Source organism: Geotrypetes seraphini, chromosome 3, assembly GCF_902459505.1.
Source record: "Geotrypetes seraphini chromosome 3, aGeoSer1.1, whole genome shotgun sequence".
Lineage (NCBI taxonomy): Eukaryota > Metazoa > Chordata > Amphibia > Gymnophiona > Dermophiidae > Geotrypetes > Geotrypetes seraphini.
In genome coordinates, this window is record NC_047086.1 from 23923875 (window position 1) to 23949165 (window position 25291).

At 42.7% G+C, this 25291-nt stretch overlaps 1 protein-coding gene across 9 annotated transcripts in view; it reads right to left on the reverse strand.

Annotated features, from left to right (window-relative positions):
• SYNCRIP (synaptotagmin binding cytoplasmic RNA interacting protein) overlaps positions 1–25291 on the reverse strand; it is a 232325-nt gene that overhangs the window by 148507 nt on the left and 58527 nt on the right. For 8 of the 9 annotated variants that reach the window (XM_033937368.1, XM_033937366.1, XM_033937364.1 and 5 more), the window contains exon 4: positions 2518–2625. In XM_033937368.1, coding sequence (XP_033793259.1) covers positions 2518–2625 — 108 coding nt within the window. Of the gene's footprint in view, positions 1–2517; positions 2626–6727; positions 6855–25291 lie in introns of all 9 variants that reach the window. The other variant, XM_033937369.1, reaches the window with a different exon arrangement.

Here is a 25291-nt window from a genome sequence, read left to right on the forward strand (position 1 = left end):
CCGGTATCAGCTCAAATTCAATCACGTTATGATCACTGTTTCCCAGCGGATCCAACACAATTAACTGCCGTACTATCTCTTGCATTCCACTAAGGACCAAATTTAAAATAGCACCCCCTCTTGTCGGTTCCCAGGCCAGTTGCTCCAAGAAGCAGTCATTTTTGATATCTAGGAATTTTACCTCCTTAGTTCTCCCCGATGTAAAAATTTAACCAAGTCAATGTTTAAATCAACAAGTAACAAAGCTCATACTCTATAAACAAAATATATCTATAGAACCCCCTACAATTCCACTCAGTACTGCCAAATAATCACTCACAGACAAGAGGAAATATACCACCTCAATCATACCCCACACACTAAATTCAAAGCAGAGACAGAGGGAAAAGGAGCAAGAGAGAATCAGAAGAGAAAAAGAAAGTGGGAAAAAAGCCTCAGTTCAGATTCACGGGCTCAAAAAACTCCACTTTCTCTCACGTGGGCTCCGTTTTTCTGAATCAAAATGTTCACTGAATCAAGTATCAGCGGTAGCCATTCCCCAGTTGGAGATTGAAACATCCAAAAGTCTTGGAAAATGCAGGGAAAATTCAAAAATCACTAACAGGCACAGATTAAACTCTCCCCTATTAATTTGGTAATTGAAATCACCCATTATTATAGTGTTGCCCATTTCTCCAACTTTCCTAATCTCTGAAAATATTTCTTCATCTGTCTGCTCATTTTGTTCCGGGGGATGGTAGTATAACCCAATTTTTAAATTCCTTCCTTTCACACCTGGAATTTCTATCACACTACTATCTATGCCATGCAGAATGTTTATTTTATCTGATTCAATTCTCTCTTTAACATATAGCACAACCCCCCTCTAATTTGATCTCTCTAGCCTTGCGATATAATTTGTACCCAGGTAACATAGTGTCCCATTGATTGCCCTCCTTCCAGCAGGTCTCTGAGATGCCTATTATATCATTCAGTGTTATAAACTCTAACTCTCCTATTTTACTTTTTAGGCTTCTAGCATTTGCATACAGACACTTCAAATTGTGTTTTTTTCCTTGCAACTACAGGCTGCTGAGAAGACAGGGAAAATTTGAGTCTTTTATTCTACCTTCTTCCTAAACCCTCCTAGCTTTCTTTCACCATTATTGGAGCCTCTCTACCGGGACTCCCTAAATATCCAGATATTACTTTCAATTTAGTGATCAAAATGTGCCAGTTTTGAGAATTTGTATCTGCTGTCTATATTTTACTAAACCATGATAACAGTTTTTAGCGCAGGAAGCCGTGCTCAGCTCCCGATGCTCACTTGAGCGTCGGGAGCAACATGGGGCATTCAGCACAGCTCCCTGAGCTAAAAACCGCTATCGCAGTTTAGTAAAAGGGGGATGTATATTTTTCTATTTTTGTATAGTTGTTACTGAGGTGACATTGCATATTTTAAAGTCATCTGCCTTGACATCTTTGAAAAAAAACCCAAATATAAATGATAATTAACATTTTCTCTGCATAAAGTGTGCTTTGTGTTTTTTGGAAGATCATTTTGACTTGGTCATTTTAAAAGTAGTTTGCAAGCCAGAAAAGTTTGGGCATCCCTGTCTTTGAGGAAGAGATAATGGTTACTGCGGATGGGCCATTTGGCCTTTATCTGTCATCATGTTTCTATGTAGTTTAGCTAGCTGCTCACAAACACTCTGAAAATCGTTCAGGGAATACCACCCCTATTCGTGTTTGTCTTCTTCAGACCTGTTCTTGGCGCTTCAGCTGTAAATCATTGCCAGGGGTAGATGAAAACTTTATTGACCGTGTCCCCTTTTCTTTCACCCTACTTCCTCAATCTTTCCTCTATTCCAGCTTCTCCTCTTTTATCCACCTTTCTTCACAATTCACTCGTTATCTTAATGTCTAATTCCACTTGCCAGATCCCACCCCCAGTATCGCCTTCAGTTTTACCCCTCCAGTATGCCTTAGGAAAGTTCCCTATGCCTTTCCCCTCAGTGACTGCTCTGGCTTCCTTCCACAATGGCAACTTTGAGATCCCTCCCATTTACTTCCACCAAGAAGCCTGATCTATGATAGCAACAGTTCAGGCCTCCCTGTCAAAGCAAGGTTCCAGCAGCAATTTTGTCAATGGATTCAACTTCCTTCTCCATAAGCAATTTCCTTCATCATTCTGCAGAGTACATGCATTCATAGCTCAGCATTCATGTATATACTGCACCCATATTTTTCTCCTGCAGATATGGTCTGGGTCAGCTCGTGTACACACCTCAGTAATAGGGATTTTTTTTGGGGGGTGGACAGCAGCACCTAGATAGTATTACTGCCCTGTTTAAATTCATTTTCACTTTTACAAAAAAAGATAAAACAGAGTTGTATAAGTGAAAGCCAAGATTTTTAATTATCAGCTTAAAATTATGTTATTACTTGACTTTTGAATAAGATTTAGCATGTTTTCCACTGAGAATTTTCTAAACAGAATATTAAATATTTTTTTTAAAAACCCTCTCCAATACATACCTTTATTTTTGACTCATCTGGCCCTTTGCTGGAATCTGCCACTTTGGTCCCCTGTTTCTCTCTTTGCCTGTATGTTTTCATAACTCCACATAAAAAGGCACTTTTGTTCTGCAAGAAAACAATTTTTGAACATTTCAAATCACTTCAGTGCAAGTTTAAGAGTTCCAATTGCTATACAAACTACTAACTTTTCACTGTGCATGAGATGCACAGATATCCTAGTCGCTATTTAAATCAAGAAGTCAAACATTTACACTGTTCTAAAGCACAAGCTTTTGTTGTTTTTTTGTTTTTTTAAAAAAAAAGGTTTAGTGTATTATCTGGGCAACTGCAGACTGGAAAGCAATATCAGTTTCTACTGTTTTGCTCAGTGCTATTACTGAATGTAATACTGAAGTACTGAATGCTGAGATAATCATGTTCTAACAGATCAAAGTCAATATGGATTTAACCAAGGGAGATCTACATTTTTTGAAGGCATAAATAAATGTGAATGAAAACGAGCCAGTTTGCATGGATAAATGTAAGCCAGTTGATATAGTGTACCTGATATAATGCACCCAATGAAAGACTGCTAATGAAATTACCCTCCTAACCCAGGACTTTCAATATCCTGTTTTACACAGGAACTGATTAAAAGAATAAAAGAGAGGAGGGCTTAATGGTCAATTCAGAAAGAGTAATGACATGTCCCAAGGATCTGTACTAGGACTACTGCCTTTTACCACCATCACAAAGTGGTAGGGTTTTCCTGTCAGCAGTCTCCTGGATATCAGGAGGATTTTTAATACACAATGCAGTACTGGAAGATGATCATCTGCTTTTCAATACCCATGCCTTCAGAGATAAGGACTTGAGTTTGGAGTGCAGTAAGTGCTTCCACTTCCCTCCTACTGCATCAGGAGAGAGGGTTGGGTTTTTTAGATGAATGGGGCAATAAAGATGACATGGGCTCAGTCCCAGTTAACATCAAGATTTCCCTGGACAGGAGTGGTGGAAAGGCATATAGGAGCCCTTGACTCCAGGGAAGGAGGGAAGTATCACAAGACTCTGTGCATGGCCAATCATCTGGTTGCAAGTAAACAGATAATCAACATATTCAGAAGGCTGATTTTGGGTGGGCACCTAATTTTCCCTCTACCTTCTTGTCCTACCTCAGCATCCTCCACCCAAATGAAAAAATAATAAATATCTGAACTGGCAGGAATCCCCAAGTCTCACCAGCTGAAAATCACTCCTCCTCCTCCACAATTCTAAAAGCTCTATGGTCAACAGCAGTGTCCCCAAGCTCCTACCCGCCACCTCCCCCCATATGCTTAATTTTTGCATGGAAAAAACAAACAAACCCACAAACATTCACAGGTGGGGTTGCGGGAAAGATAGGACAGCAGCAGCAGCTCAGGGACACTGATGCCAGCTGCTAGACCACAAGAGGTGGTCTTCAGCTGGTGGGGTTTGGGGGATCTCTGCCAGCCACAGCATGGGAGATAGCTAATTTGGGGTAGGCTCAACCCTACACTTGGCTATACCACTGCAGCTGAAAAGGTCCCAAGTGATGTCTTCATCTGCAGCAATATTCTCAGCCTTTCTTTGTTGTGACATACCTAATAATGTTGATGTATATGACAAACCAAACATTAAAATTCACATCTAAAAAAAGCACACACAAAAATTTCATTGTAAAGTTTAGTATGAATTTGCCTATCCCATATCAAATGACACATCAGTCCCAGATTTCTCGCTAATCATACATCAAAACAAATACATATTGAAATTTCACCTCAGTAACAGCAATGCAATCCCTCCACGGCCTATGATAACACAAAAAACTACAAATATAATACTCTAACTACAGTATATAGCTAACAAAATCTATGGATAGCAAATTTGCAACATTTTCAGTCGAGGCTGGAGGCAGTAATGTTGAGTTATTATATAATGCTATATGGCATTGGTCCCCAATCCTGTCCTGAAGGACCACCAGCCAGTCAGGTTTTCAGGATAGCCCTAATGGTAGTGGTCCTCCAGGACAGGGTTTGGAACCACTGCTATTTGGCATTATTGTCAGCACTACATGCTTATCATGAATCTGAAGGAATTTAAAAGAAAAAATAGAGGAACTTAAAGTTTGTAGAATGTTGCGAGGACCAGACATTGGCACCAAAAAGGGACAGCCTGAAAGAAATTTATGAGGGTATACATCTAATAAGTTGTGAAAGTTATGAGTGCATAGTCTAACAAAGTTGGTGCCAGTTTCCTGCAGCTTACCACACAGGCTTGCTGTATTTGTCAAGGACATGCTGCAGTCTTCACTCCTTAGCAACACGTGACCAGTTGGGACTGAAACAAATTTGGCTGGCCTTGTGGCAGTCTGCTAATTTATGATCATGTGATCTGTAAGGTATGATCTTATCCTTCTGGGACATTCTTAAACTTTCCTGAAACTTCTGGAGCATTTGGGGGACCTTCCTGAAGCTTCCAGAACAAAGTATTGGGCAATAATGGGAGGAAAAAAGCTTTTCACTCTATATAAGCCTAGCTGCATATCAGTACAGGGTTTAGAACCGAAACGGACCATTTGCTATAGCTGTTAATATCAGACTTGGGAGGACTCCTGACTCATGCTGTCTGCACACTCTCCAGACCTGCTGCTGAGAGTGGTAAACCAGCTCTGATATTCTCTGGGAATAGTAACAATAGCCTATCTTACAAAAGATTAGTGAGGGTTGTGGTATGTGTGTTTGTTCAACTTGGTAGATAAATAATAAGAGCCTTTCTTTCAAGATGCAGAGCTATCATATAATTCCTATTCCTTATGTGTGTATGTATGCTATCTGTGCTGTAAATAAAATCTTCTATTTTTTCTAATACACAGCCTGGGTTATTGCTCGTTAGGTTTTGGGTTATGAAAAGTATAACTTGGATTTGGAGAAGAACAGAGCAAGAGTCCTACATACATACAGTGTCATTTCATATATACTCATTCCCCAGCACTGGTTCCTAGGGAATCAGGAGCACTGTAAGCATCCCTGAACACAAGGCCCCATAACAGTTTATAGACTACGGTACTTACAAATGGAAGTTCCACTGAGATTTTAGATAAGAGATCAGATAACAGATGAGATAAAACCCGTATTGAATACGTTGATTCTTGGGCTAACTTTTCTGTCAGAAGCTTAGGTTGTGTTCAGTAGCATTAGTATATTGGATCTCTTCCCAGAGTATATTATCTTTGTTTACAGTACACAGGATAAATACAGTATTTTAAAACAATTCGGCTTTTGCAGTATTCTCAAAAAGAAAATCTTAAGAAAAACTTATTTTTCTGAGCAGTAATAAGCTAGAAAGGACTGTCCTTCAAGCCAGGAATGCTCTTTCAAAAGCTAAAGAAATGCTGACAAGACTGCTCTATACTAATGTAAAGCACAATTAGGGAGTTTCCATAGTCATATAATTAACTACTGACAAGCTTGTAATATATATGCTTTTAAAGCAAGGCTCAGAGCTTTAGAGTTTCATTACTAGGTTGTACACTAATAGATTTTTTTTTTTTTTTTTTTTAATGGACCACTCTATCTTATTTCTTTTCAACACTTCTGCACATAGCAGGAGAAACTCAACTCTTTCTTCCACTGTTGAATACAATTTCTAATGCAAACATTTATTATATGTTGAAAAAAATTCCCTAACCCACAGAAGCAAATCTACTTCGTAGTCCTGTTTGGTACATTTAATGGGAAAGGGATTGGGACTTGTACACTGTCTTTTTGTAGTTTTTACAACCACACTCAAAAAGTAAAGGTAGGTAAAGGTACTTCATGCATTTTCCCTAGCTGTCCCGGTGGGCTCACAATATAATGTACCTGGGGCAGTGGAGGATTAAATGACTTGCCCAGGGTCACAAGGAGCAGCGCAGGTTTTGAACCCACAACCTCAGGGTGGTGAGTCTATAGCTCTAACCACTATGCCACACTCTAGTAGACAAGAGTCAACAGAGCAGGATTTGATTCCAGCCCTTAGCTTACTGGTTAATTAAGTGTCCTGACCCCCAGCACTCACTGGTTAATGCATGTGTCCTGAGGACAGCATTTGGGACTGATAAAAGTGAGAAAGGGACATAGTTAAAATTGTGGTGGGAATACAGTTGTTGATTTATTAGAAATTCTCTGTGTGGAAAGAGATTATATAAGTTATCTAAACTGGACCTTACGTGTATATGGTCTCCGGAGAGGGACACAGAGATGGCGGATGTTTCTGTTGACATCTTTGGGAGGTTTAATTATAACATTGATGCGTCAGCATGTGGGGACGGTTCCCCGGAGTCATACTTGGGTCATCTAGAAAGGAATATAGACAAAGAGGGTGTCAGAGCAGGGAATATTCCTACACTAGATAAATTGGTGAAGGCTGTGGTACAGGACAAGAGACAAATCTTCCACACAAATGAATGCAGATCTCGTTGGGTTTCTCTCACAGACATACACAGTACAAGAGGTCAAAAAGGAGCAAAATGAAGAACTAGTTGCTATGGAAGCAGCCCTGGATAACCCGAAGGAACTAGGTGAGATCAGGCAAGCTAGAGATAATCTGATAGGGGAGAACCTGTCACTAATAAGAAAATGTGAAGCATTCCAGCTGGATCGCGATAGCTTGAAGAAAGAATCAACAGCAACAATTAAAGAGGGAACTAGGCTGGAGCAGAAAAGAACAGGTCAACCTGACCTCAAAATACTAGGCTATTAAGCAAGAGTATGAGGACTTTAAGGCTAAGCGGACAGCAGTGATGGCTCGTATCCAGAAGCTGAATATTTCCTTGGATGACAGGGCAGATGAGGCAGAAGTCCATGTGGAAATAGAGCAAAGGCACTTGTATGATATACAAAACGGTTTCAGCAGTGGAATAGCGACAGCTCACCCGAGAGCTAGAACACCACTTGTCTAAGTGAATATGGGCCCAGTACCCTGGTTCAATGAGAGAACATGAGCTTGCTTCAGGAGAAATGTTCCATGGGAGTCAAACTATATTCTTTATAATATAGGCTTGCAGGCCTGTGAGCTGAGCTCGCCACCATGAAAACAGCATAAGATGTGAAGTAGTCCTCATCCGATGTATCACAGGATCAGCCGAAAACTGTTCAATAGCAAATAAAAGGACACATCCCATAAATTCATGGACATGCAGGCTGAAACTGCTAGGACACAATTGAGAAATGCAGAAATAACCAAATGAAACCAGCAGGTAATACTGGAACTGCAGGATAAAATGGCAGCACTTGAGGTACACTCACAATAAGGAATGGGGCGTGCATGACAATTTTAGAACAATGTGCAGATGGCTGAAGCTGTATCTGATGGGGATACGAAGGATGGTTAGGCCACTGAAAACGAAAGCGAAGAGGAAGGGTCAATCAAAGAGTTTGGACTCATGGTCGAAAATCCCCTACCATCACAATCCCCTAGCTACTATCCTCTACCAGCACCCAAGGGTGGTATGTCGGTGAGGAAGTAAAAGGACACTAAAAGGCATCTAGGTGTCCTAGCAAGCAGCCTTCACCTAAGGGCAGAACTTCTTTTGGAGCCACAGGACAGCCAGACTTGGTAAAGTATAACAAAACGCTGCCCTCTAAGGTACATTGTTTTGTGGAAGGGAAGAAAATTTCCATTAAGGTCCACTGCTTGCGATGGATCGGTAGCATGAAATGTTGCTACTCCTTGGGTTTTGGCCAGGTACTAGAGACCTAGATTGGACACAGTGAGAACGGGCTACTGGGCTTGATGGACCATTGGTCTCACCCAGTAAAGCTATTCTTATGTACATCTCTGTTGTGTAAATGACACATTCAAATATTTAGGGGTAACAAGGGATCAAGATGCAATCGAGTTGTTATCCTGGACCTTTGCGGATAACTGCCAATCTTTCCTAGAAGAGATCCCTGAATATGTAAAGATCAGCCTTACTCAATTTGAACAGGCCCTATGCAAACATTTTGGGCCCTATAAAACCAAGGATGAAGCTCAACATACTGCATACAATATGCAATGCAAAGTGGCAGTCTCATAAACATTATGCACACAAGCTTATTTTTACTGGCAACCCTAGCCTATTAATGCAGAAGAACCTGGATCAGAAATATCTTCCTCAAAACTTTGACAAGCGACATAAAAACGGCCCTTATATGGAACTGCCTACCAGCTTCTTAAGAGAGGAAAAAAAATCTTGATAAATTTAAAGGATCTCAAATGTTTTCTTTTAAAAGATGCATTTAAATTCTAATAATAACATTTCTCCCATCCTTAAGTACTGACTTCCTCTTGATAAAGCCAATCTTTTTTCTTATTTTATTCATTTTATTATGCTTTTGTCCTCTCCTCTCGTTCTACCCTTTCACGTTTCTCTCCTATACAAATTGTAATTCTCACCTTTTTCCTATTTGTCCAGTTAGTCAATTGGAGTATCTGTATTTTATCATGTCTTAAACAATTACTTGTATCCTCCTATTTTAAATGTAAATAGCTTAGAATTTTATGTAAAGTGATTAATCAAATTTTAATAAACTTAAAACTTAAGAGGGGAAACCGTTCCCCATCTTATTAGAATATGCAGAGAATGTATTTGAAACCCAGAAAGTGTGTGTGTGTGTCAACAAGTTGAGAAACAACTGGGAGATGCCTAAAAAGCGTGTGCTGCAGGTGAGCTGAGTGCAGAGCATATTAGGAAGAGGTCAGGCACAAGACAATATAAGCCACAAGACAAGCCAACAAATACAAGCTCTAAAATGGTGGAAACCAAGCTACCTTAGAAAAGGCCCTCAAAAGGACCTTCATGGTGTGCAAGCCGATGGTGTCAACGCTTCAGAGAATGCTTGGCTAGAGTGGAAAGCAGAAATGGACGTCCAAAGGGAAATGGTGGCCTCTTCCTAAGAAGGGACCCAAACCAGAACCTAGGAAGTCCAGCTCCAATGAACATGAAGCCCAGGATACCCCCTACAGTATCTGAACCTAACTACTGACAGGCCCCTATCCATAGGCCTGTGCTCCCTGGTGCCACAAGACATGTAACAATCTCAACTATTGTCTGTGCAAGTTTAGCTCACACCACTTCCAGTAGTGTGCATACGAAAACCCCCATAGGCAGTCACTAATACTTCCTTGCAAATTTAAACCGATGGGCCAGAGATACACATACAGAAGTATTTAGGTGCGAGGGGTTAGTAAATGGCATCCGAGGTCATATTTATGACATATGATCTCTTTAAGAGGCTGGAAGCCTCCTTGAGCAATGCACGTATTCCCCAATTAGCGGCCTGTGGTGTTGATCTAACGGTTTATGGAAAACAAACCATTGAAACTTTGGGTCAACTGTGGCTCACTCTCCAAATGGGTAAGATGTCAGTAAAACATCCTATCATCATGACTCAGTTATTAATCATTAATGAGTTTTTAAAGAGGTTCCAACCTGGCTTCTAAAGAAGTTCCAACCTGTTCTGGATTACATTCAAGAGGTAATGTGGACTCAAGTTAATCAACCAATTTCTTATGGTCAAATAAAAGGGGGGAGTCAGTGAATCCTGAAGGGTAGAATTCCCTCTATCTACTATGTCCTGCCAACATGATAAAACAACTTCAGACTATACAAAACACCGCCCTCAGACTGATCTACTCCCTGAGAAAATATGATCATATTACAACTGCCTTCCTAGACTCTCACTTGCTACCTATGCAAGCACGAATTCAATTCAAATTCTACTGTCTATTATTCAAAGCATTAAACGACTCTGCCCCCTCCTACCTAAACAGCCGCTTAAACCAGATCTTCACCTCAAAACAAAGAAGAACTCCGAACCCTTTTGCCTTCCCTCCACTCAAGGATACTCAGCGCAAGAAGATGTTTGACAACCTTCTGGCGACACAAGCAGCAAAACTTAACCACTCCATCTCCAACCTGCGGATGGCAACGGGCGACCTCAAAACATTTCGAAAAGAAATCAAAACCCTGCTTTTCAAAAAATTTATCCAGATATCTTAACCCCCCCTTCCCCCTCCTCCCAGATAAATTCTCCCCCAAAACCTCCACTTAGGTAATCTCTTCCTCCCCAAAACACCAACCAAGTATATAGATCCCTGAAATGTAATGTAATCTTATTTGTACTTTAACTGTAATCTATTTGTTATATCACACAGTAACGTTCAGTCAATTTACTATCCAATTTGCAAGTTCTTCCGGAATTTATCCAGCTATCTCTCCCCTTTTGTAACAAAAAAAAAAAAATTGTTGTAACTTCACTGGAATTGTCCACTCAGCTCTTTTGTAATCCGCCTTGAACTGCAAGGTATAGGCAGAATAGAAGTCCCTAATGTAATGTAGAATAGAACCAGGGTGTTGTCCAAATTAATTTCCAGAGGTCAGCAGATCCTTGCATACTGGAACTCAAATCAGTTGAAGGATCAGAACAGATGAGCCAAAAGAACTTAGTAGTGCCCTAATAGGTTGAAGATAAACCTAAAACTATCTCCCACTCTTTTCTCATCTCAACCAGCAGAAAAAGAAATGGTAAGAGTCAGGGATCATGTTAATCAGGGGGCTTTGTCATCATACCCCCGCAAACAGGGATATTAAGAGAAGGTGAGGATCTGCAAATCAAAGTCCTACTAGGGGGTGCTTGGCGAGAGTAGGCCACTTTACTGATATCACTGCACAACAATTTTTTGGTTAAGTCTTGATTCCTGAAAAGTTTTTGGTGATTATGACAGGTACCAACTTGGTATGCTCAAATATGGTTTTGGTTTTACTGCATCACGTAAGAACTATGAGAAATAGACATTTTTATGTTTACTGACAATAAAATATATAGTCAAGTTTACGTTTCGCACAAGCGACTAAATGAAACAGAATTAAAAGTGTTTTGCTCCCGAGTTTCTTTTATATTCAGTGTCTGGTGCATCACGTTGTAGCATCCAACAATAGTCGGCAAGCATTGACGGATTCCAATTGCCCTGGTATCGTTTCTCCATCGTAGCTATGTCTTGATGAAACCTTTCACCGTGCTCGTCACTCACAGCACCGAGATTTGCGGGGAAGAAGTCCAAGTGTGAATGGAGGAAATGAATCTTGAGTGACATATTGCACTTCATTCTCTTGTATGCTTTGAGAAGTTTGTCTACCAGCTGAATGTAGTTTGGGGCTCTGTAATTGCCCAGAAAATTGTCAACAACGTCTTTCAAGGCTTTCCAGCCAATTTTTTCCGGCCCAACTAACAGATCTTCAAATCGCTTGTCACTCATAACATGTCTGATCTGGGGGCCAACAAAAATACCCTCTTTGATCTTGGCATCAGTTATTCTTGGGAACATCTGTCTTAAATAACGAAAACCTTCCCCTTCCTTGTTCATTGCTTTCACAAAATTCTTCATGAGTCCCAGTTTAATGTGAAGAGGAGGCAAAATATCTTTGTCGGGTCAACAAGCGATTCATGTGCTACATTTTTCTGTCCTGGAACTAACTTTTTACGGAGTGGCCAGTTCTTTCTAGAATAGTGCGACTCTCTGTCTCGGCTGTCCCATTCGCAGATGAAACAGCAGTACTTTGTATAGCCAAGCTGCAGTCCTAGTAACAGAGCAACGACTTTGAGGTCTCCACAGATATTCCAGTTATACCTGGTATACTGGACATACTTTAGTAACATTTCCATATTCTCATATGTTTCTTTCATATGTGCTGCATAGCCAACAGGTACTGAAGGATAAACGTTGCCATTGTGCAACAGAACAGCTTTCAGGCTTAACATTGACGAATCAATGAAAAGACGCCACTCTTCCGGGTTGTGATCACAACCAAAGACCGAGAACAATCCTTCAATGTCACAACAGAAACAGAGACTGTCGACTTGTGCAAAAAATTTGGTTATATCATGATGCCGGTCTCGAAACACAGAAATTTTCGTACCTGGTGATAGCAAACACCATTCCTGCAGTCTCGAACCTAGCAGCTCAGCTTTTGCTTTTGACAGACCCAAATCTCTGACCAAATCGTTCAATTCGGACTGTGTTATCAGATGTGGATCGCCTGATGAGGATGGTTCAAAATCCGGGTCAATGTCACTGTTAGAACCCTGCACTGCAGTTTCTTCATCTGATTCGTCTAAGGTCCAATCCTCTGGTGGTTTCGGAACTGGAAGACTGTCATCATGTGGCATGGGTCTCATTGCTGAAGGCAGATTAGGATATTCAATTGACTTCTTGTTTTTGGCAGAGAAACCAGACACATTAGTCAAACAGAAATAACAGTCCGTCACATGGTCTTTCTGTTCTCGCCATATCATCGGAACAGCAAATGGCATCGTCTTTCGAGTACCTCTGAGCCAGGCTCTCAGACTAACAGCACATGTCGCACAGCAAATGTGAGGCGCCCATTGCTTGTCTTGATCACCTATTTTGCAGCCAAAATACAGATGATAGGCTTTCTTTACAAGGGCAGTCATCGAACGTCTCTGAGGCGTAAGTGTATATTCCCCACAGATATAGCAGAATGTGTCGCGGCTGTTACGACACCGACGAGACATATTGCCCGACACCAAAACGTCTATAGCATCAAGCTTACTTACTGTTATATTGCTACAGCTACTATACTACTATACTTTACTATACTGATACTATATACACACACGGACTATCTATATTAACCAAATGAGCAGGATCGGTGTATGGAAGCCACCATTATAGCATGGTGAGACAGCGCAAGCTCGTTCAGACCTGCCCAGACATGCCCAGGATGTCATCTTCCATAAAACAGCTTCCAACCTGGCTAGATTTTATGCATGGACATACCCAGGCGGCACAAACCGTTGTTGATAAGACACTTATGGGAGAAAAAATTGTTTGCATCCAAATATAAGAAAAAATCACGACAAAATTGAAGATTTCTCTGAAATGGTACGTGATGGGTAATTTTTGATGTAATATTCATGATCAGCACCCAAAATTCTATAAGAAACACCCAGCAGTGTTCAGGAAGCAAAAACTTTGTTGTGCAGTGTATCCAGTGATGTTTCACTTGTCAGAGTGGCTGTCTTTTGCCAACTTCAGACCCAAATATCCTTGGAATATGTGACATGCGGATCCCTATACCTGCCCATGCCTGGCTTAGGAGTTAAACCAGTAATGGAAGTGTGCAGTGTTCCCATGAAAATAGGAGCAGAGTTCACTCACAATTTTTTTTTTTAAATTGAAATTATAGTAAACAAGTCAATTCACTTGCATAAAGATTAGATACAAATTAAAGTCATTTAAAGACTGATAAAATAACAAAGGACATTATTTACTTATTTAGTCCACAAGGAAATCCAAGAACAAGGATCCAAAAACAAGGAAAAATAAACAAGGTATAACAAAAAAAAAATAAAAAGAAATCAATAGAGCAGAATAGATGTTGTTTTAGATACCAAACAGCCAGCTCCGTTTGATTAATGGTACAGCCATTGGACCAATAACCCCCCCCCCCCCCACACACACACACACACACTTCTTTGGCCACAATAAATTCAAGTAGTTGTTTTGGCTCAAAGAAAAGAAAATTTTTGCCCTCAAATGAGACACAGCATTTTGAAGGAAATTTCAAAAAAGGATGCACCCTTGTGATCTGTAGACCAAAAAGTATTTTCTTCTTTTCTACGTCTCTAGAGATATCAGGAAACAACCTAATTATTGAGCCAAGAAAGGTATCCATTTATGTGTCTGAAATAAGTACGAAAAATTAAAGCTTGGTCAAATTCAAAGGCGAATGTCACAATTAAGGTAGTTCTCTCTATTATTTCCAATGAATTTCTCAAGAAAATTCGTCAAATCTAATTTATTCTCCTGTGTTCCCACTTCTTCACTTGGAGTGAAAGCAACTTGTTTTTTCACACCCAATGAAATGTACTGAGCTCTTGTTATAGGTGGTAAACTTTCCTCTGGTATTAACAAGATTTCTTTTAAATATCACCACATCATTTTCACTGGAGAAATTATAGGAGATTTAGGAAAGTTCAGCAACCTTAAATTGTTTCTTCTTTGCTAGTTTTCCATATATTCCAATTTTCTTTTTCATGGAAGATCTTTCTTTAATTATCCCCAATTCCAAAGACTTTATTTGCGAAATCTGTTCTTCATGCTTCTTGATAGATTCACTTTGCTCTTTTAATATTACTCCTTGTGTATTGACCCGAGTACTAATAGAGGCACAATCAGCACGTACAATAGTTACAGCTTTTTTGAGGTTGGAGTCCATGGTGACAATGCTTTCCATAAATCCTCCATACTAACTTTAGCAGGCTTAATTAACTCTCCAAACTGTTCTTCTAGAGAGGGTATGATCTCACCTGCTTCTGCATTGGGCACCTTTGGTCGGGTTTCAGAGGGAGCCTGTCTCTCCAACTCCTCCGGGGCTCACAGACTGGATTGCCACCGCTGCCTCCTCCGCATTTCAGCCACTCCCAGGCTGGAGGAGCTAGTCTCTGGATCAGGCTCAGTGAAGCTCAATCAAACCTGAGGCTCACCAATTAAATCGGCGTGTTCCCCCCCCCCCCCCCCAAGGTCTGGGGCATCGCCTGTGACTGCCGCATCCGCCCAGCATCCAGCGTTGTCTGAACCAGGTTTCTGGTGTTTCCAACCGCCGGAGGTCCAGGTCAGGAAGCACCCTTCCTCTTCCCCATAACAAAAGCCAATCAGGCTGCAGACAACTTCGAGGAAATGCCAACTTCACTACCGAAGTAGTGTCGAATGGCACAAGAGGTAAATGTCCAGCTCGCGATCAAACAAAATACAGCCAAACAGTGGGGGAGAGGAACGATTAAGCGGCGCTAACGCAGAGCTCAGCTGAACACGTCTATCCTCACGGCCATCTTAGATCCAAAATGCCCCCACTCACAATTTCTATGTTGTTCAGCAATTGTCGCAGCCTCTTTTTTATTGGCTCCGACTGCACGGTGAAATTAGGTATTCTAGTAAAACTGGTATTTTAGTACAGTGGTTCCCAACCCTGTCCTGGAGGAACACCAGGTCAATCGGGTTTTCAGGCTAGCCCTAATGAATATGCATGAAGCAAATTTGCATGCCTATCACTTCCATCATATGCAAATCTCTCTCATGCATATTCATTAGGGCTAGCCTGAAAACCCAATTGGCCTGGTGTTCCTCCAGGACAGGGTTGGGAATCACTGTTCTAGTAGACCTGATAAATGATGTCCTCTGGAGCAGAATGAAGAGGGTTCCCATAGAATTGTTCGAGACCTGGAAGGCTCTAAGGTCTAAAGGTCTGGCCAAATTGTTCCACAAATTTGTGAAGTGGAAAACATTCAGGAAGAAGTAAAGATCCCCAGGAGAATATAGGCCTTTTTGAGCTGAAGCTCAGTCTAGTAGGAAGACAACAGGTACTTAATAATATAGCCTTTTTTAATCCTAATACTCATTTCCAAGAGTGAAGCTGACAACCTGTGCAGTGCCCTGTTTGGAATCATCTGCCACCCCACTCTAATAATAATAACTATTTTTCAATACCACCATCACCAACAGTTCTAGGCAGTTTACATAACGAGTACTGGACATTCAGTGAAATACAATCATACAATGTTGAAATACAATCATACAATGTTGAAATACATAGTTTCATTCTAGAAAAGTTTTACAATAAAATGACAAAAAAGATCATTAAATGCTCTATTAAATAATATTATGCGGTTTCCAAAGCCTCCTACTGTAGGATAATGAACTTTCAAAAATGAAATTCACTATTTCTAACTAAACAGTTGTATAGTAAAATTCATAATCAGACCTCCTTATTTAAGTAATAAATTTATCAAAAAGATTGATCTTCAATAACTTCCAAAAGGAACAATAAGAATAAGATGAGGCTTGATGAAAACATTCACCCAGCGCAACTGGACAACGTTCTGGAGGAAGAGCAAGCTATTCAGGAAGGACGGACTCCACCTCAGCAGAGACGGAACGAGGCTACTTGCAAGAAACATCAAGAGAGAAGTTGAGAAGTTTTTAAACTAGGAACTACACAATTATACCTTTATGCCTACTGTACAATGATTTATTATCTATATAATAAAACCGTAGGCGGCGCATGCGCACTCTAATCCGCGTGCTTCCGTGATCCGTATGTCCGTGGCCGGCAAGAGTGCACATGCAAACTTACAACAGCTCGCACTCACGGTCTGGCTGGCTCTTTAAAGTTTTTTTCGGTGCCGGCTCACCTGCTCCGCCTTCCTCTTCCTGCCAGTCTCAGCCGGACTCACTCCTCCCCCCCTGGCAGCCCTGAACCTGTTCCTCCGTTCCCCGCCCGACGGGCCGGTGAGTGCTGCGCCAGGGGCAATGCAGGTGGAGACTATCGGCGGCGGAGCCGGAGGGAAGGGGGGTGGGAGGCACGCGAAGCTGCAAGTCGCCAACTCCACCCCCCCTCTCTCGAACCGCACAAGGACTGCCGTTGACTAAATTTGCCCCACCGTTCCTTCCCTTCCTCCATCAGGTACAGTTCAGCTACGCCTATGTTAAAAGCAGCTGCTTTGAAATTGGAGTCCTGCCGCCACCGTAACACGTTCCCTCTGCCGCGGTCCCATATGTCAGAGAAGGGGCGGGACCAAGGCAGAGGGGAACGTGCTACGGCAGTGGCAGGCCTCTGATTTCGATGCGGCTGCTTTTAACATTGGTGGAGCTGCACTGCACCTGATGGAGGGAGGGAAGGAAAGGTGGTTGTGCGCTGTTGAGCCCCTCTGCACGCGCCCAAACCAAAAAAGGAGCCAGGACTCTTCCCCACCCGGCGCCGGCAGACCCGAAAAAACGGCCCTACCGAACAGACCCGCGAGCAGGGTTGCCATGGAAACCTAACCGGAATTACATGCAGTCGGCAAGGGTCAGTGAGAGGGGATCAGGAGCTAAAGAGAGATTGAAAAAAACAAACAAACAGTGCACAAGTAGAGAGAGACACACAGACAGTCACAGAAGGACAGGGGGCTAGAGCAGAGATGCTTGCAGGGAGAAAAAGCTAAGCAGTAATGTTACAGTTTGAGAGTGCAGACTGAGGAAGAAAGCAGAGACAGCGCTACACAGGGAAATGGAGGGAGGAAAGAGACAGAAAGAAAAATACAGACAGACATAAATTCTAGCACCCGTTAATGTAACGGGCTTAACGACTAGTAGAGACATAAAATGCAAGACAAATCAAACCACTTAATGAAATTCAATTCTACATGAACATAATGAATTAAATTATCATACATAATAAATCATTGTACAGTAGGCATAAAGGTATAATTGTGTAGTTCCTAGTTTAAAAACTTCTCAACTTCGGTTCGAGAGAGGGGGGGGGTGGAGTCGGCGACTTGCAGCTTCGCGTGCCTCCCACCCCCCTTCCCTCCGGCTCCGCCGCCGATAGTCTCCACCTGCATTGCCCCTGGCGCAGCACTCACCGGCCCGTCGGGCGGGGAACGGAGGAACAGGTTCAGGGCTGCCAGGGGGGGAGGAGTGAGTCCGGCTGAGACTGGCAGGAAGAGGAAGGCGGAGCAGGTGAGCCGGCACCGAAAAAAACTTTAAAGAGCCAGCCAGACCGTGAGTGCGAGCTGTTGTAAGTTTGCATGTGCACTCTTGCCGGCCACGGACATACGGATCACGGAAGCACGCGGATTAGAGTGCGCATGCGCCGCCTACGGTTTTATTATATAGATGGGTTTTGTATTTTAATGTCTATTGAGACTTCAGTAATGATTTTTATGTATGTTTTCAATTATTTTTTATGAATTATTATTATTATGATGATCTCTCTATTTTAATGTGTTTATCAGATTTTCATATGTGATTGCTTTTAACTTTCTTTGTATGTTCAGCATTCTTATATATGTCCAATGTGAACTAATCCATGCTAAAACCCATTTAATTGTTTTTATAGTATAGGATACATTCCTTGAACATCTTCCTTTATATATGACTGCTTTTAGTATGTTAAGGCAGAATATATTTATGTTCCATACAGATCCAGGGGATGGTGCAGAAGGAGAAGGATGGCACTGGACGGAGGGCAGAGGTTGCTGTGCAGACCGAGACCGCCCCCCTAAACCACGCCACAGTTTCTACGCAGACAGAGGAGATGGAGCAGCTGAACAAGGACATCCTACTGGAACTATGGAGTCTCAGGGAGGAGGTGCAGCGCTTGAGGAGCATCAGGGAGGATGAGGTCTTCATCGACGAAGCCATCAAAGAGGTTTCCCATTTGGCAGAGCTGACCCATGACAGATCCATCCTCGAGACACCCAGGTCTCCAGTTACAAATTCCACGATCGGGGTGCAAGAAATGATAGGAGATACCGGTCCCTGGCAGCTGGTTACCTCCTCCACGGGAAAACGTAAACACCCCCCCCTTTTCTCACTTCCTTTTTCTTCTTTTTGTCCCAAACAGGGCAGCTCTACTTCGTCACCACAACTCAATCTGAACAACAGATACCACGTCTTGCAGGATATTACTACCGAGGAGGTAGCGGAAGAAGCTCGGGAAGACACCCAGCGCACAACTTTGACTCCAAACCACGCTGATCATCCCCCCCGGAAGGAGCGCAGAGTGGTAGTCATCGGGGACTCCATGCTGCGAGGAACCGAGGGTCCAATTTGTAGACCAGATTTGCAGTCGAGGGAGGTCTGCTGTCTCCCTGGAGCCAGGATTCGTGACGTCACCACCTCTCTCGATAAAATACTAAAACCTACTGACCACTTCCCTATGCTTCTTATCCATATAGGTACAAACGACACTGCAAGGAACACCTTAGAGAACATACCCGATGACTTCAGAGCCCTGGGTAGGAAGCTGAAGCAGACGGGTGCACAGGTGGTCTTCTCATCCATCCTCCCAGTTAGAGACAGAGGAAGAGCCAGGGAAGAACGCATCCAACGTACCAACGAGTGGCTTCGCAACTGGTGCATTGAGATGAACTTTGGATTCCTGGACCATGGAAAGGCACTCCAGGGACTGCAGGGACCAGACGGACTTCACTTGACCAAAAGAGGTAAAAACGTACTGGGACACCGTCTAGCCCGCCTACTTCGCAGGGCTTTAAACTAGGTAAGTTGGGGGAGGGTATCCACTCACATTCCACAGCAGTAAGGAATTATCCAGTGGAGGCGAGACACAACCGCCCTTTTGAGCCCAAGGTAAGCACCCATAGCACGCATGACAGCTCTAACAAACACAAGGGATGGAGGGCCATGTATGTCAATGCACACAGTTTAGGCAATAAAATTCTGCAATTGGAAACCGAGATAGTGAATGCCAACCTAGATGTGGTGGCAATATCCGAGACCTGGTTCACGGACTCTCATGGGTGGGATATGGCTATACCGGGTTACAGTTTACTTCGTCGAGACAGAGAGGGCAGATTAGGCGGAGGGGTAGCGCTATACATTAAAGAAGGAATCAAAACCACCAGAATCTCGGAAGTCAAGTACACCGGGGAATCCCTCTGGGTGAACCTGGCCAGAGGGAGAGAAAAATGCCTGTATCTTGGTGTGGTATATAGACCTCCGAGACAACCGGAAGACAAGGACACGGAACTAATCGAAGACATAGAAAATATCGCGCTAAGGGGGGACGTTGTACTAATGGGAGACTTCAATATGCCGGATGTAGACTGGAGCACACCTTCAGCAACAACCAGCGGAAGCAAGAGGCTATTAGCCTCCATAAGAGGAGCACGCCTCAATCAAATGGTAATGGAACCCACTAGGGCCCAAACGATCCTTGACCTAGTACTCACCAATGGAGAAAGCGTCTCAGAAATCTTCGTGGGAGATAAGCTAGCCTCCAGCGATCACAACATGATATGGTTCCATCTGAGGAAAGGTTTCCATAGATCAAACACTAAAACAAAGGTACTCAACTTCCGAGGAACAGACTTTGCACGTATGGGAGTTTTCGTCCATCAGGCACTCCAGGACCAAACGGAGACAGAGAATGTGGAGGATATGTGGTCATCCCTGAAATCTGTCATACACAAGGCAACCTGCCGTTACATAAAATCATCACATAAACAGCGGAGAAAGGACAAACCCCAGTGGTTCACCGCAGAGATCTCACGTCTCGTTAAGGAGAAGAAAAACGCATTTGCTTCCTTCAAACGCACCGGGAAAAGCGAAGATCAACTGCTACACAGGATCAAGTCCACAGAGGTCAAAACGGCAGTCAGGGAGGCCAAACTTCGAGTGGAAGAAACTCTAGCAAACAACATTAAGAAAGGGGACAAATCCTTCTTCCGGTATATCAGTGACAGGAAAAAAAACACAGACGGGATAGTACGCCTGAAAAAAACAGACGGGAATTACGCAGAATCAGATCCCGAAAAAGCAGAAATACTAAATAAATACTTCAGCTCGGTCTTCACCTGCGAGGCGCCAGGGTCCGGCCCTCAATTGAAACCACAGTCAAACACAAAAGACCCGTTTCGGAATTTTAAATTCACACCCAGCGAGGTTTACTTTGAGCTAACAAAACTCAAGGTGGACAAAGCCATGGGACCGGACAATCTGCACCCCAGAGTGCTTAGGGAATTAGGTGATGTCCTGGCAGAACCGTTAGCCATACTATTCAATCTCTCACTGAGTACAGGGACAGTCCCCTTGGACTGGAAAACAGCTAACGTCGTTCCTCTACACAAAAAGGGTTGCAAGACAGAGGCTGCAAATTACAGACCGGTGAGTCTGACATCAATAGTATGCAAAATCATGGAAACACTGATCAAACGCCAGTTGGACACGGTCTTGAACGAAGGGAATCTACGGGACCCCAATCAACATGGATTCACCAAGGGTAGGTCCTGCCAATCAAACCTCATCAGCTTCTTTGACTGGGTAACAAAAAGACTGAATGAAGGAGATTCACTGGACATAGTGTACCTGGACTTCAGTAAAGCTTTTGACAGCGTCCCACACCGCAGACTGTTAAACAAGATGAAATCAATGGGGTTGGGAGAGACTCTGACGGCATGGGTCAGAGATTGGCTGAGTGGCAGACGTCAGAGGGTGATGGTTAACGGTACTTTCTCTGGGACATCGGAGGTGACCAGCGGGGTGCCTCAGGGCTCGGTCTTGGGTCCGCTCCTCTTCAACATATTCATAGGAGATCTGACTCAAGGGCTTCAAGGTAAAGTAACATTATTCGCCGACGACGCCAAACTATGTAATATGGTAAGCGAGGGCAATTTACAAGATAGTATGGCGCAGGACCTGCGCACATTGGAATGCTGGTCCTCAACCTGGCAGCTGGGCTTCAATGCTGGAAAATGTAAGGTCATGCACCTAGGTAACAGAAACCCGTGCAGAACTTATACCTTGAACGGGGAGACCTTGACCAGGACTTCAGCGGAACGAGATTTGGGAGTAATCATTAGTGCAGACATGAAATCTGCCAATCAGGTGGAGAAGGCTTCCTCAAAGGCAAGGCAGATGCTGGGTTGCATCCATAGAAGTTTTGTCAGCAGAAAGCCTGCTGTCATTATGCCATTGTACAGGGCCATGGTGAGACCTCATCTGGAATACTGCGTGCAATTCTGGAAGCCACACTACCGCAAAGACGTGCAGAGGGTCGAGTCGGTCCAAAGAATGGCCACCAGAATGGTCTCAGGGCTTAAAGGTCTCCCGTACGAAGCAAGACTAGACAATTTGCAGCTCTACACTCTAGAGGAGCGCAGGGAGAGGGGAGACATGATTGAGACGTTTAAATACGTCACCGGACGTATAGAAGTGGAAGATGACATCTTCCTTCTTAGAGGCCCCTCAACCACAAGAGGGCACCCGCTCAAACTCAGGGGCGGAAAATTTCACGGCGACACCAGGAAGTATTTCTTCACGGAGCGAGTGATTGATCGGTGGAACGGGCTTCCAGTGCAGGTGATCGAGGCCAGCAGCGTGCCAGATTTTAAGAATAAATGGGACGCCCATGTGGGATCCCTAAGAGGGTCAGGGCAAAACACTAGCTAATCTTAAGGGGAGGGTCTATAGTGGGCAGACTTGATGGGCCTTGGCCCTTTTCTGCCGTCATCTTTCTATGTTTCTATGTTTCTAATCACTATGTATACAGTGGTACCTTGGATTACAAGCATAATCCATTACAGGAGCATGCTCGTAATCCAAAATGCTTGTTTATCAAAGCGAGTTTCCCCATAGGAAATAATGGAAACTTGCTTTTCATACATTCCCACCCCAGAGGCCAGCGGTGCTTCTCTATTCCCCCCCCCCCACGAGAACCAGCATTGCTCCCCCCGAAGGCCCCCCCCTGCGATCTGGCACTCTCCCCTCCCCTGCGATCCAGCACCCCCCCCCCCCCCCCCCACCGCTTCTTACTGTCATCTGGGCACCGGCACTAGCATGTCCTGTGCGTCGGTGCCCGAAGATCAGCCTCCTCTTCTTGCTGGGCCTTGAGCATCTGCGCATGCTCAAGGCCTGCGAGTTCACGCTCTCTCCGGAGATCTCGGAGAGAATGTGAACTCCCAGGCCTTGAGCATGTGCAGATGCTCAAGGCCCAGCAAGAAGAGGAGGCCGATCTTCGGGCACCGGCACCGACGCACAGGACATACCGGTGCCGGTGCCCAATCGCGGCAGGGGGCGCCGCTCGCAAATCGAGGCACGCTCGGTTTTAGCAGCGCCGATTTTGCGAATGTTTTGTTCGTCTTGCAAAACACTCGCAAACTGGTGCATTCGTAAACTGAGGTACCACTGTATTTATAATATTTATACTTTTATACACTTACTTATACTCACATTCACATTTTTTATATATATATATATATATATATATATATATATATATATATATATATATATATATATATATATATATATATACACACATTTATATTTGCATATTTATATTTCTATATGCATATTCATATCTTCACATATAATTCATTATAATCATGTCATTTATTCTGTTCCTTGATGTAGGCATATATAATGTATGGAAGATCTTAATTTTTTATATTTGAAATCTTTTATCTATTGCATAAAGTTCATTTACCAAAGTCTTTCACGGATATATTTAAAACATATTCTTAATATGTGTTCATACTCTTTTGATATTGCACTCGACCAGATTTCATTCATTTTAGCAATTCCCATTTCCTCTCCTCTCCCGTCATATGGAATGTTCCATTAATTAAGGTCCGTTTTACCTTCTGTAATGCAATTTATACTCTTCCTTTGATGTTTAATCTGCTTTCTAGTAATTCTTTTTTCTAGAAATTCACCTAACTTTTAATATGTGTTTGGGGCATTTTACTTTGACTAGCATTCACTTATTTCAGTTTTGCTAGCTTCCTTTTCCCCCCTCTCTTTTTGTTTTGTGGCACAATCCACCAATTAGATTGCATATTTAATTGCTCCTCCTTCAGTGCACGTCCCTTTCTATTGCAAACGCAAGCAGTGTCTCACTTCCAGTTGACCACACAATTGGTAAGTGTTTCTAACTTGTTTTTTACTTTGGTTTCTGCTTCTGTTCAGTTAAACTTGAACAGCTCTTTTACACTGCACTTTCCCACAGATGTCATGGGTCTTTGATTTCTTCTAGATTTCGTTCTTCTTAGCTTTCATTTTCCTCTGGCTTTCACTGGATGCCTTCCATATTGTTTACTGGATGCCCCTTTTTTGTTTTTGTTTTCTCTTAATTAACGATATTCAGTTATGTATTTTTATATCTCTTAACTGTTTTTTACTTTGCATAGGCTCAAGGATCTCCGATACGGAGAGAGGCTGACTAAACTGCGGCTGTACTCTCTCGAAGAACGTAGAGAGAGGGGAGACATGATTGAGACGTTTAAATATATCACCGGTCATATCGAGGAGGAAGATAATATTTTCTTTCTTAAATGTCCCTCGGCCACAAGAGGACACCCGCTTAAAATCAGGGGCGGGAAATTTCATGGCGACACCAGGAAGTATTTCTTCACCGAAAGTGGTTGATCATTGGAATGAACTCCCAGTGCAGGTGATCGAGGCCAGCAGGGTGCCAGATTTTAAGAATAAATGGGATGCACATGTGGGATCTCTAAGAGGGTAAACTTGGGGGAGGGTCATCAGAGTTGACAGACTTGATTGGCTATGGGATATCTAAGAGGGCAAAGTTAGGGGGGTGGGTCATTAGTGTGGGCAGACTTGATGGGCTACGGCCCTTTTCTGCCTTCATTTTTCTATGTTTCTAGTGTTATTTAGCAATGTGCAACATGGTTCCTTTTCTGCATAGTCTTTTTAGTGTTATTTAGTAATGTGCAGCATTTCTGAACCCATCCCCTACTATCACTTTCCTGTGGCTTCTTCTCACTGTTTTTCTTTCAATCACAGTTCACTAGGTATGCTAACTTGTATGGCTTTTGACTTGTTAGTTTTTCAATTAGGTTTTCAATTCAGCCTCTTTATTGGAAGCTTTCACCCCTCTTTTTTACTACGTATCTTTTTATTATCTCTATCTGTTTTTGGGTTTTAAAACATTCTACACCGCTTTGCTAATATGCTTAATTTTATACTCGACAGGAGTACAGAGTTTTACATATGGTTTTAATTCCTGAAATTTTAAATTCAATGTTATTTTAATTTCTTTGTATTGATTAAGTTTCCCACGTATTCACCTTTATAGGACCCCCAGGGTATGTTTTCTTCATTCATGTTTTGTCCCATACAGTTCCCTTTGTAACTTTCCAGCTTGTCTAAACACAAGTATTCACAGATCATTTGTTTAGCATGATCTTCGCACGTCCAACATTTT